The 12,783-nt window shown below is 35.7% G+C and overlaps 1 protein-coding gene across 5 annotated transcripts in view; it reads left to right on the top strand.

Annotated features, from left to right (window-relative positions):
- Nucleotides 1-12,234, top strand: part of NCKAP1 (NCK associated protein 1) — a 57,328-nt gene extending 45,094 nt beyond the window's left edge. For all 5 annotated transcript variants that reach the window (XM_064433728.1, XM_064433727.1, XM_064433726.1 and 2 more), the window contains 5 exons: nucleotides 2,035-2,128; nucleotides 3,720-3,836; nucleotides 7,614-7,723; nucleotides 10,449-10,538; nucleotides 11,167-12,234. In XM_064433728.1, the coding sequence (XP_064289798.1) occupies nucleotides 2,035-2,128; nucleotides 3,720-3,836; nucleotides 7,614-7,723; nucleotides 10,449-10,538; nucleotides 11,167-11,283 (528 nt within the window). In that variant the 3' untranslated portion in view covers nucleotides 11,284-12,234. The remainder of the gene's footprint in view (nucleotides 1-2,034; nucleotides 2,129-3,719; nucleotides 3,837-7,613; nucleotides 7,724-10,448; nucleotides 10,539-11,166) is intronic.
- The last annotated feature ends 549 nt before the right edge of the window (nucleotides 12,235-12,783 follow it).

The following is a 12,783-nucleotide window of genomic DNA, read 5'->3' as shown; positions in this document are numbered from 1 at the left end:
TGCAAAAAAAACCCCTGCTGAGGGCTGCTGCCTGGCTCTTGCCACATAGCACTCCCTAGTTGCCTTCTGCTTCACATAATATTTGGCTGTTGGCCTTCTCTGTCTCTGCTGTAGTTCTCCTGGGATTCTTAAATATACCTATTTTGTGTGTTGGTGATTTTATTAGTTGTAAATGGCTGAAATAAATTCTAACCACTGTGGGTGTGCTGCACTGTGCTGGTGTTCACATGATACCAACCATAAGATGCCATGTAGACTTGTTGGAGAGTTCATGGCTTGTCTGGATAATGTTGGAGGACTGTGCATGGAGAAGCCAGACCTGGATAATCTTGTCCATAGTGCCTGTTGTGAATACTGGAAATTCTTGATATGTACTCCCCCACAACTCTGCCAGAACTTGGTCTTGGAAACATTTTACTGAAGGAGCCAGGAATGTTCTGTCAGCCTGCTAATAATTAAAGCCAGGGGACAATTAGCAGCTCACTGTCTGAGCTTTTTCCTTGCCCTGTCACACACAGCTGAGCAACTGTAGGTAACAAAGTTTTCTTTTGGGACAATAAGGCAAACTTTTTTTTTCTGAAAGGCATATTAAGAGATCTTTACAAGGTTTTGTACAGTGGATTGGAACAGTTACCCTATTGAGCATATTTTAGGACATAATAACATAGTCATTTCCTATGTACTGAATTTTCCAACCAAAGTATAAATAGTTTTAAAGCTGTTGATGAAATTAATACTTGTTACTTGTTATGAAATGTTATTTTTGTTTTACTATTCCCAAAACACACGATTTGGTGTGACCATCAAAATGGGGATCTCTTTTCCATTGATTTGGATATTTTTAATACTAAATTCTTGAACGGTCTATACAGGCCTTTAGAAACAGGCTTACATTTGTTCCACTGTGCATGTAGTGACAGGACATGGGGGAATGGCTTTAAGATAACAGAGAGTGGGTTAAGATTAGATATTAGGAAAAAATTCATGACTGTGAACGTGGGGAGGCCCTAGCAAAGGTTGTCCAGAGAAGCTGTGCCTGCCCCATGCCTGAAGTGTTCAAGGCAAGGATAAACAGGGCTTGGAGCAACCTGGGCTAAAGGAACAGGTATGGGCTTTAAGACCCCTTCTAATGCTGGGATTCTGTGATTCTTTTGAGCCTGGACTGTGCAAACAGCATTGTTTGCTTTTCATACCAAAGCTTGCCCTCAGGTAGCCAGGTGGAGCACACATGGACAGTCTGCACAATATTCACTCCATGGTGCTGCTCAACTGTACAGGAGAATTTATGGGAAAAGTACAGAACTTCCCAAATCCTAATGGCAGTAAGATATTGATAATATTCCCTGTATTCATTTGTATTGGGTGTAGACCTGCTTTTGCAGAGTAACTTTTGAACTATGGTTTTGGAAACTTAGTTGAAATTGTAAATGGAAAGAAAACAACAGTGTTGAGTGCTTGTTAATGATAACAAAAGAGACATCCTGGAATGGACTGGGAAATTGAATATATTTCAAAATGTTCTTAGTTCCTCCAACTGCTGTGGCCACTTAAGCTCTAATTTTTGGTGCCTGGAGTCAATGAACACTGAATCTGTGTAACATTTGCATCTTGTAGGATTTCTCCATTACTCTGTTTCACCAGATTGGGACTTTTGGCTTTTTCTTTTTAATGCTGTATTTGTAGATGTTAGCTGATACTTTAGATCTGGTAGAGAAAATATGTCAGTTTCTTTTGAACATTAAAGGAAGATGTAGAAATAGCTAATTGCAAGTCAGGGTGTTGCTTTAGAGATAATGTGGGAAAGTATATGAGTTTTGTTTGGCTTGCCACAACAAAATTACCATCTGGTGCATGCAGTACAGACAGAGCTGCTCTGTGGAGGTTAGAAACAAACAAAATCTACAGTCTCTGTCTAACATTTGCCAAATCTCTGAAATTCCTTAGGGCCTCAAACTTGTTTTAAGCATGACAGCAAAACCTGCTTCATCATCTTGACATGAAAGCATTCAGTGTTGTCTTTCTTCTGGTCCTCAGGTGGCAATGAATGTATATGAACTGTCATCAGCTGCTGGATTGCCTTGTGAGATTGATCCCGCCTTGGTAGTAGCACTGTCTTCCCAAAAATCAGGTAAGAAGTTCCAACTTCAAAAATAGAAATGTTAGAAAAGAAATGTTTAAAGTGCTGGGAGGAACCTCCTTTGTATTCCTTCAATAAACTTCATAAATGGCATAAGAGGATGAATTACTTGTGCCTGCTGGTTATTTGTGTTAGCTTGAGAATCTTTTCAAATGTGCATGAATGGATGTGCTGACCTAGAAAAGGATAGCAGGTAGATGTAGAAGGAATTTAATGGTGAGCACTGCTGTAATTTAACAACAGTGACAATAAGAGTGTCTCGTGAACAACTTGATCAGTTCTGTTGCACAGATGTGTGACAAATCTGTCAGCTAACAAGCATTAGGAGCTGAATGCAGCTCGTGAATTTCACAGTATTGTGTTGCCAGTGTGTCCTACAAATGTTAACATGGAGTTTACAAGGGAAAACAGTAAAATAACCATGTTAAACAGTAAAATAAAATAAACATGTTAGAGAATTAACATGTATTATTCTTCCTCTTTGTTGCTTTAAGGCACTGCTCTCTAAGCTTGTCAGTTTTGTTTACTCTGACATTTTCAAAGCCATGAATTAACACTCCTAAGTGTTTTTTGATGGTCTTCAGCTTTTTTTCCTATCTTCCTTGCTGAGCATTTCATTACCTTTTTTTCTCTCTGTATGTTCTGGATAGTTGATATTAGAAGGAGACCATGAATATTTTAAATGCTACCTAAGTTGTTTTTTCTTACTTCAGTTGTAGTTATTTTGAGAGGGGAAAATACAATTCAATATTTAAGTCCCAAGCACAATTTCTTTGTGCACTTAGAAAAAAAGCAACCCAAAGTGTATTTCTTCTATCTACATTATATGTATAATACAGAAGTATATTATTGTTAGGTATCTGGTATCTAAAATGCCATTTTAAATAGATTATTTTCATTGTGCTACAGCTATGAAATGTTTAAGCTAGGTCAACAAAGAGAATTTCTGTATTATATATATTTTATATATATATTCTATATCTATATATATTTCTGTATAGTCTCATAATGGTTTATGATCTTGTATTTTGATTGTTACCTTTGGAGTTTGAAATATTTTGCTTTTATTCAGTTTTCATAGAGATAAATCCTGTATGTCACTAATTGTTGACTTCTTTTAAACTAATCTTAGGCTGATGTGTGATGATGCTGCTACTTTTGTAAGCACAAGGTTTCGTGTGAATTGACATGAGGGCACCATCACCTTCTGCTCTTTTGCTAAAGGGAGATGCAAGAGAAGCTCTTCCCACCTTAGAGCAATAACTGGATTTATACCACCATGAAAAGATCACTATTCTCAACATATTAAAGGCTTAGTAACTAAATCATGAGAAGCAATAGCATGGCAGTGGCTTCTTTTTGTTCTCCTACATAACAGACTGGACATTTTGCAGCTCTACTCTGTTTATTTTGGCAAGACTGACATTAATATTGCTCTTTTCACAATACAAATATTGACTTTGTTGGATTTTGCTTTAAATTTCAATTTGGTCAAAACATTTTACTTTCTAATCTACCTGCAGCTGAAAGGAAATATTTCAAGATTACTTCTTTAATTAAAGAACTTTATTTTTTTTTTCAGAAAACATTAGTCCAGAAGAAGAATATAAAATTGCTTGCCTTCTAATGGTCTTCGTGGCTGTCTCCTTGCCCACTTTGGCTAGCAATGTGATGTCTCAGTATAGCCCTGCCATCGAAGGTAATGTAGAATCAGCTCAGTATTTGCTGGGAATGCTCTCTTTGCAATAGTTCTGGTAGTGTCTTGAATACATTCACCTTTAATATTCAATTATATTTTATAGTGAACAGATTTAAAAAGCCTTAATTCAGGCAAGTTCTTCTGAAAGTACTTTAAAAAGCATTTACTTAACTCTTGTCTGAGATGACTTTCTATGAAAAATTAGTCTGGTACTTGAAATTTTCAGAACAGTTCAGACACTGCAGGGGGCAATCTTGACCTAATGTGGAATAATTCGAGCACACATTCTGCATTCATGAGTGTGACACTATTTAATATAATATATTCTAGTAAGTATTAATGTTTTAGTAATCTTTACATTGGCCTTGGGCCAATCATATAAGGTGTCCTTTCTGTATTTTATGTGCTGTGTTCATATTGCCAAGCATAAAGTTTTGGAAACAGAATCTGGAAGGTGTAAGTGGTGAAAGAATTATTTCCTGCTCAATAGTTCAACTTTCTTATTAAAAAGAAATAATATTTGCCTCAACAAAATTCTTTGCATGTAATCTACAGTCTGCTTTCTCTTTTTAAGTTGAGGAAAGATAGACAGTACTGTTCAAACACATACAAAAGTCACCTTTTGGCTGTTCAAACTCTTTCCTTTGTAATGTGTAATGTGACTCATATAAAAGACCATGTTTATACTGCTTCCATTCACTGGGATGCATGTTTTCTCTAATTCGTTTTGAAACTTGCGTTCTTTTTAATTTGCTCAAATTTGTAACTCACAAAGTAAGTGTGAACTGGCTTCTGAATATTTAAAGTATCAGGAAGATAGCAAAAATTTTGAAAGCTTTCTGTATCACTGAATGTAGCATGCAAATCATGTTTTTTAGAGACACTGGATTCTTGTTTTACATGGGATTAATCAGCCTTTTCTTCAGTTTTGAATTATTAAGGATCTGTTGACTCTAGTTTCATTTTAAAACAGATAGCATAGACTTCTCCAGTTGTGGAAAATGTTAGATAAATCTGATGTGTGAGTAGAACTTGAATATTGCTTTGAAAATCAAAGAATTTTCAAGTTAAAAGGTTTTTCCGATGAATGGGGAGAACAATCTGTAACCTGCAGAGTTGTTGCCTGTTATTTGTGCTCTCCTAGTATTTCATTGCTCTTTGCAAACTTTTTCCAAGTCATGACACTTGAATAAAAATCTTGGAATGTAGGTGAGAGCAGGGAATATCTAAGTGATTGGTGAGGTGCATGGGTAGAAACTTCCTTGTTTGAAGACTGTCAGGTTGACTGTCTTTACTCAATCCAAATGAACTTGTTTATGTGTATGGAAGATCACATCTCTTAAAAATTACCTATAGTTTTGTAAATTTATAATTTTGTAAATATAGTTTAAAAATTATCTATAGTTTTGTAAAAGTCCTCTGGGAGCACTTCCTGCTACCAGTTTCTCCTTCAAGGGATCTTACCAACTCTAGAGTCTCAAAACCTTTATGGCTTGCCAGGGGGGCAGTACTAAAAGTTTTACTAGTGTTCATATTTTCACATTTACCCCTCTGCAAATTAATTGATAAGAATATGTCAGGCTAGCTGGAGGTTCTCCAGCAGTTTAAATCTCATGTGGGTTTGCCTTCCTTAAACTTCCTCTCTTCCTGAGACCCTCTTAGTCATCATGTTTTTAGCTGGCTGAAACCACAGATAATTCTTCTGTTGAAGATAAGCAGATAATCTTCTGCCTGTTTTGTATCATGTAGCTAAATTACCCCAGTTTATGTGGTTTCATTTACATTAAATAACTCTTAAGGAGAAGTCAGGCAAAGCCTTGTTTCAAAATGAGCTCTTAGAGTACAGTTAATAAATTACATGAAGCTGTGACTGGAGAGAAGTTACATCTTCCACTCAAACAAGCCCATATTAGAAGTTGCTACTGCTTTTGTGAGACGTGGCCTGTGTATTACATAATTTTTTACTGAGTAGGCTCTTTTATTGAGAGGAAAATCTAGCAAAGGGTATACATAAAAAATATTCACTTTACAAAAATAACTGAACAAACAGAATAGGCTTTGTGATTCCTGCCTTCCCTGCATAATACTATTTTTCCTGTGTTCTACCCTTATTGTAGAACATCTGGCTTGAAACACTTAATATAAATGGTATTTCCAGAATGTGAACTTAATAAATTCTGCTTTATGAAGTAAATTCCCTGGACAAATCCTGAATTAATCCATCAACGAGTCACAGATTTGAAGGAGTTTCAGCTTTCTAATCTGGCAAGACATATCTCCCAAATACAGACAGTGCTTGGACAGCTGTAGCAATGTCTGTATTCCCTCTGTCTGCTTCAAAATCAAATCTGTTTCTTCCACGAGTTCCAGATAAAGGCTCAAAGTCTAACAGACCTTTACTTTTGTTTCCAGTATGGAATCTGAACCAGTCAAAATACCAGGCTAGAGGTCTAATTTGTCAACTAGAGTGTAGAATAGAATACTAGTCTGCAAGAGCTCTAGTTGTTTTCTAAATACTTAAAACCTGTTGTGAGTTGGAAGGCAACAGTTCTTTTGCTGAATTCCTTTGTTGATGCTTTTTCTACAGCTTGAGACATAAAAATGAAGTCTCTTAAATAAAATGAGCCTCTTCAAAGACAAATACATATTTAAATCAGAATTAAGCAGATTTTCTTGACTCATGTTCATGTAAAAATAGGAGACAAAGTTGGAGTATCAAATCTGGGGGCCCTGCCAAAGGAGATCCACAGGGATCTTCTCTGGGACCTACTGGTCAGCATATTCACAGACCACCTGGATAGGGGGGGCTGAAGAGTGAGGTGAGAAAATCTGTATATCATGTGAGGCTGTTGAGGGTTTTAGAGGAGTGAAGAGCTGCAGAGAGGTATGATACTGAGTAACCTGGGCAATAAAATGACAGCTAAAAGTAATTTAGGTAACAATAGTGATGTGCATGGAGAAAAAATGGATTTTTCTCATGTGGAGTGATGGGGTCCAGCTGACCTCACTATTCAAGCATGAATTTGGAGTTATGGTAAATGACTGAATGAAAAGATGAGCTCATTGCTCAACAATGGTCAAAAAATAAGTTAAGAATCAGCATGCTTGAGTACTTGTTAACTCCTTCAAAGTTACCCCTTTTCATATGCTCACACTTGCCTAAGATACTTGCCTAAGTGTATATTAATTTTGTATTAAAGTGGTATGTTTGACTTAATTTGCCTGGAAGAAATATCAGTTTTCTTGAGTTCTTCTGCTCTCTGTGAAAACTGGTGTCATTTCACCACCTTCCAGGGCTCTGAAGCCTGAGTCAATTTTGGGCAAGATGTTACATATGAAAGTCAGCAATGGAACACCTTTGTTCTTGAGTACCTGCAGATCTCTTTGAGTGATACTGTCTGGGCATGAGATGTTCATTTACACGGAGGGGAAATAATGAATTAGCTTGTGAAAATCCTGTCTTTTTGGCCTAGTCAGGTGTTAACACGTTAAAGTTTTATAGAAACCAAAAAATTTTCCAATATATCCCTTATTTCTAAAAGCCCCAGGTTGTTTCTCAGGTTGCTGTGACCATTAGGAATTGGAAAGCAGAGCTGTACTTCTGGTGACTTTCCTGATAGCAAGCTCAGTGTGGAAGAGCTCCTTGCTCCCGTTGTGTAAGATGCTAGAAGTCCTTGTTTCACTGCCACAAGTCTGTTTAGTATTTGGTGATATTTTCCAAAGAATACTGTCTTTTCCAACATGGTGCTGAGGTGATTTGAGTATGTTTTTGTTTAGGGCATTGCAACAACATTCACTGCTTGGCAAAAGCTATCAATCAGATTGCTGCAGCTCTATTCACCATCCACAAGGGAAGCATTGAAGACCGTCTCAAAGAATTTTTGGCTGTATGTATGACTTTATTCCATTTATTAAAATGTACTGTTGATTTGGGATGCAATGCAGTTGATTTCATAGAAATCTGCTTTTGGTGCACAACAGTAGAATATTTTCTATATGTTTTTATGTATAAGTCTATACATAGATTAAATTTTGCAATAGTTCTTTATAAACACCTGTGGGTGATGTTGGAAAGTTAGAGAAGCAAATCAGTGCAAGTGGCATAATTTTTTTCAGTGCAATCTTTAGTATTTTAGCACATACCATTTCTCACATTGTGTGGCCCATGAATGGGGGAAAAAAATGTTCAATGCATATAAAATCAAAATTCTGTCTAGCTGACTTCTTTCCATGATGTGGTGGTCACTTCAGTTAGTTACCTTCTTTGAAAAAATAAGATAAACTTCAGAGTGGCTTTTGGGTTTTACCTTTTGACATGCCTGCCCTTCTTAAATATGAACAGCCAGGTAGCAGCAGGGGTAGAGGAAGAGGAAATTTTTTATGCCTCAGAGTAGATTGAAGATGAAAGCTGCTGAAATCTTTAGTGATGCTTAGGAAAAAAACCCAAGTTTTTAGGTCATGGTGACATGTTTTAAATACATTTTGATGTGCTGCTTGAGTAAATATAATTTTTTTAAATGGCGCTTGATTAGCCAGTACTTAAAGGAAATGAAAGGCTGAAACAGCAGTATCACTTTAATGAAAAAAATTTATATTGATTTTGAGTGGGTTTTGATTTTTCTGTTTGGCATTAAAATGTGTGGAGAAAAAGCCCCTTCCTCTTTATTTTAGGTAACTTTCTGTAAGTAGAAGTTCACAGAAACAATTTTTTTTTATTAAGAGAACCTTTCACTTGTGGAAATCCATTGCACTTTGTAAAACAGAAAAAGCCCCTATGGCCATTGACCTTGTCTAATGCAACTGCTGGATGTAAAACATGAAAGAGAAATGGTTGTATCAAGTTGCATACATTTGACAAGTGAAGGAAACCAGTATAGTTTCATGTGATAAAAACACTTTTGGTATGAGGTTTGCATTCTTTCAGTGTTTATGGACTGCTTTCAGACCACTGCTTTTACTGCACAGACTATGACTTGATGGTTCACATATTTTGTTAATCTTTCTTTTTTAACACTTACTGTTGGTCTGAAAGAAAAACATTTCTCTTGAGAAGAAAATCACTGGTGAAGACGATCTGCTTTCCTGTCCAAGTTACTTAAATATGAAAAAAAAAACAACTTAGGAGGTTCTTTAATGCTGATGAGTATGTACCATTTATCTTTTGAAGTATACATATTGACTTCATATTAAAAATTGATTCATGACAGCTTTTTCAAGAAGAAAGTTGAAAAAAATCTATTTTTAAAGTTAGTATTTTAATTTAAAATCCTTTTTTGGTAAACATGTGGTTTAGGCGTGTTGCCTTTGCTTGGTGTGAAGGCCAAAATGATGACTGTACATCTGAAAGTTGGAAGGGTTTTTTTTTCAAATTTCTGTAAGGCATGAAAACATGGTGTATCAAGGCATCTACAAATTAAGTATTTTACTATATTCTGTGATCCTGAGCTTCTAAATACCAAGTACATGTTAGAAGTTTCTAGGATATCTTCTGAAACTAGGATAACATGGTTGCTGATGGCAATGCCTTTTTCATCCTAGAGATAATACTGGCATGGGAGGTAATATAAAAGTGGATCTTCATTGGAGCTCCAGGGGCAGTTATGGAAGAATGTTCCCAAAAGCCTACCCACACAGGATGAATACAGTTTTTATAACTTTAGCAAATTAGCATAATTGACAAAAGCATCAATTAGGAGGACTAGTGGTGATGCAATCTCCCCCCACCATGGTACTAGCTGTCCTTTGTTTATGAAAAGGTGTCTCAAAGAGTTGTTCTCAACCCTGGTAGCCAGGAAGAACCATGATAGCAGAGGGACCTTGTGCCCCCCAGGGTTGGGAGCTCTGGAATAAGTTTTCTGTCTGGGGAAAAGGCATGGAAAAGAACTGGGAAAATGAGCTAGAATACAATAATGGGCTACAGAGTTCCAAATATATGTGTAAAGAATACAGAGAATACATGAAAGAAAAAAAGACAAAAATCAATAGGAATAATTTCCCCTCTTTTTAGAGACTAACAAGACTCCACCTTAATCATACCACCAGTTTACACAACAAACAGATGCTAACTATAACTACAGCTACTATAAATATTTTTTTATCCAGGCTCAGTTTGGTAACCATGAAGTGAGTGTATACTGAAGGTATATTGATAAAGTATTATTGATTGACAGTTAAGATGACATTTCTTCAAAACTTCTTGTGTTGCAAAATGGGTAAAATTTCAAACAATAAAAATTTTAATCACTTTAAACCTTACAAAAATGGGTAGGACAGAAGTGAGATCTTGATCCCCTGGGAGTTCAGTCATTGATTTCAGGAGATATCATAGTTGTCAACCAATAATTACAACAAAAAGTTCTCTGTAATAAATTAATTCAGTTTTTACATGAAAATAGCATGTGTCATTTATTAAACACTACTAGGAATAAACCAGTATGGCACATTGAGACTAAAGCCCAGGGATGGTTCATGTGCTCAGGATGACTTGCTTTCCTTTGTCACTATTAGTACAATGCAGAGTCCATTGGCTTTGTGTAACAAAACAGCAGAAGCTTGTTTTATTTATTGCTTTATTTGTTTTATTTATTGCTTTGAAATACTCATTTTATATAGCTTGCATCATCCAGTCTACTGAAGATTGGCCAGGAGACAGACAAAACTACTACAAGAAACCGAGAATCAGTTTACCTACTACTAGACATGGTGAGCATTTGTGTGTTTTATTTGTAGCTCACAAACCAGTGGAAATCATTTTATATTCTTCTTCCTTTCATTCTAATGTCAGCAATTTTTTTTATTCCCCCAACATGCACATATTATTGCCATCATCCTCTACTGCTTAGAACATTGTATCACCTTGTTCAGATAATTTTCATTGTTCACTTAGTATGTACTATAAGTTTAAGAAGCAGTGTTCAGAGTGTGTAGGAGAGAATCCTCTCTGCTCAGAGGATTTCCTCTCAGTATTCAGTATCTTTTGGAAAACTACTATTTATATAGGAAAGGAAAATACTTGCTTTGAGAAGCAGTGAGTTTAAATGTTGGGAGTTGAGATTTAAGGGGTTTTGTAAGTTTTTTTTTTTTGTAGGCTAGTTTGTACTTTGTGTTCAGTTTATTATAAGTAGATAGTATTTGGAGAAATACTATCCCCAGAAATATACTATACATATACTAAGTTTATAGCACTGCTATAAACTTGGTGCAATTTATTTTCACTGTGAAATATGTGAGTGGTAATGTGATGCAGGCTGGAAGATCTACATGAGACAGATTATCAGTAGCAGGCAGCAGAAGGTGCTCTGCAAAACTTTGTGTTTCTGGTATTTTTCAGATTGTGCAGGAGTCTCCATTCCTGACAATGGATCTCTTGGAGTCTTGTTTCCCTTACGTCTTGCTGAGAAATGCATACCATGCTGTCTACAAACAAAGTGTTACATCCTCTGCCTAAGTATCTACTTACTGGAGATAAGACATAGCACGCATCTGTGTGGCCTCAGTTTTATCTGTAAACTGTGGAGCTATTTTACTCTATGGCCTGATGAACAGTTTTGTGAATTATACACTTTTTTTCCATAAAGTTGTATTCCTAAACAGTGGTTTCTTAATATGGTTGTACTACAATATAAGCTTGGTTGATTTTAGGTTGCACACTTACAGAAAATTTCTTTTCTCATTCCTTTCTTTTTTTTTTTTTTTAACTTTAGAGCACCAGTTATGTTTTAAAAAATACTACTTCTGCTATATGTTTTTTGATATTGATCATGCAAAACAAAAATTGCTTGTTTATTTCCCAGAAGAAAAATGTATGTAGTGATTATTTTACATAGAGTAGCTTTCATCTGTGTGTAAATTATTTCAAACAGGGAGAGTTATAAACTTGTACCTATTGTTCTTATTGAAAACAAATATTGGATGTGCATTTCTGTGAAGTAATTACAGCATTTCTAGTTTTATTTTGAAACCTTCACCAATCTACGTACTATGACACTATCTAACATTAAAAATGTTATAGGACTGCTTATCCTACAGACAGTGATCCTCTCCCAATACTCTTAAACAACTGCAAGTGGTGGTGTTTGTATAAAGCATAGTGGAAATTTTTTTTAAACTAACTTCTGTGGTGCCCTGTTGGCATTAACACTACCATTGTACCCTGCTGTATAATAAACATTCTTACACATTTATCATATATTGATAAAATGTTAGCCCTTAACCACTTTTTATATGTTTTAAATTTTTGAAATTCAAGTGTACCTTCCATAACATACAATAAACACTAGACTGTATTATCTGTAGGTGAATTATTTTTAATATAAATGTTATCCTAGTATTTTAAGCTTTAACTGTGCTGTTGTGCATTGATTTACATCTCACAGTTCATTAAATATCAATCCTTAGAGCTTTTATGTGAAGACTTCTTTTAATCCTTCACCTTTTGCCTTTTGCGATAGCGAATCTTGTAAAAGGTTGGAAGAAGGAATTAAAAACAATGTTAAAAATGTCAGTTTAGTGCCATTATCCTTTAAATCTTATTTTTACATGATAAAGCAAGAAAAGCATTTATATAGTATGTAGCTATGCCAGTTGTACCCATAGAAATAAGTGTATTGTTAAAGTATGAAACTTGAAATAATCCTAGAAGGGGCGAATGTTGCTAAAACCATAACATCAGGCATGACTGAGACAGATGTATAATAGTCCCTTTTTTATCAGTCATGCAAATTGGCCTTGCAGGGTAGCCTGGGCTCATTTAGCCTGAAAGCTGACCAGATGGTTGTGCTCTGTAATCCCTGATGTATAAAGCTGTGTGTTCCTCAACAGGCTCTGGACATTGTATAGAGCCCCTGTTCTTGGTGCAACTTCTGTGCATGCTGGTAACTTTTTCTGTTATGAAAGAGCTGTTGTGTGCTCAGTTACAATAGCTTCCTCTGTCCAGAGGAAAAAAGTA

Source organism: Passer domesticus, chromosome 10, assembly GCF_036417665.1.
Source record: "Passer domesticus isolate bPasDom1 chromosome 10, bPasDom1.hap1, whole genome shotgun sequence".
Taxonomy (NCBI): Eukaryota; Metazoa; Chordata; class Aves; order Passeriformes; family Passeridae; genus Passer; species Passer domesticus.
Note: the sequence above shows the minus strand (reverse complement) of the source record. Positions and strands in the feature narration are given on the sequence as shown.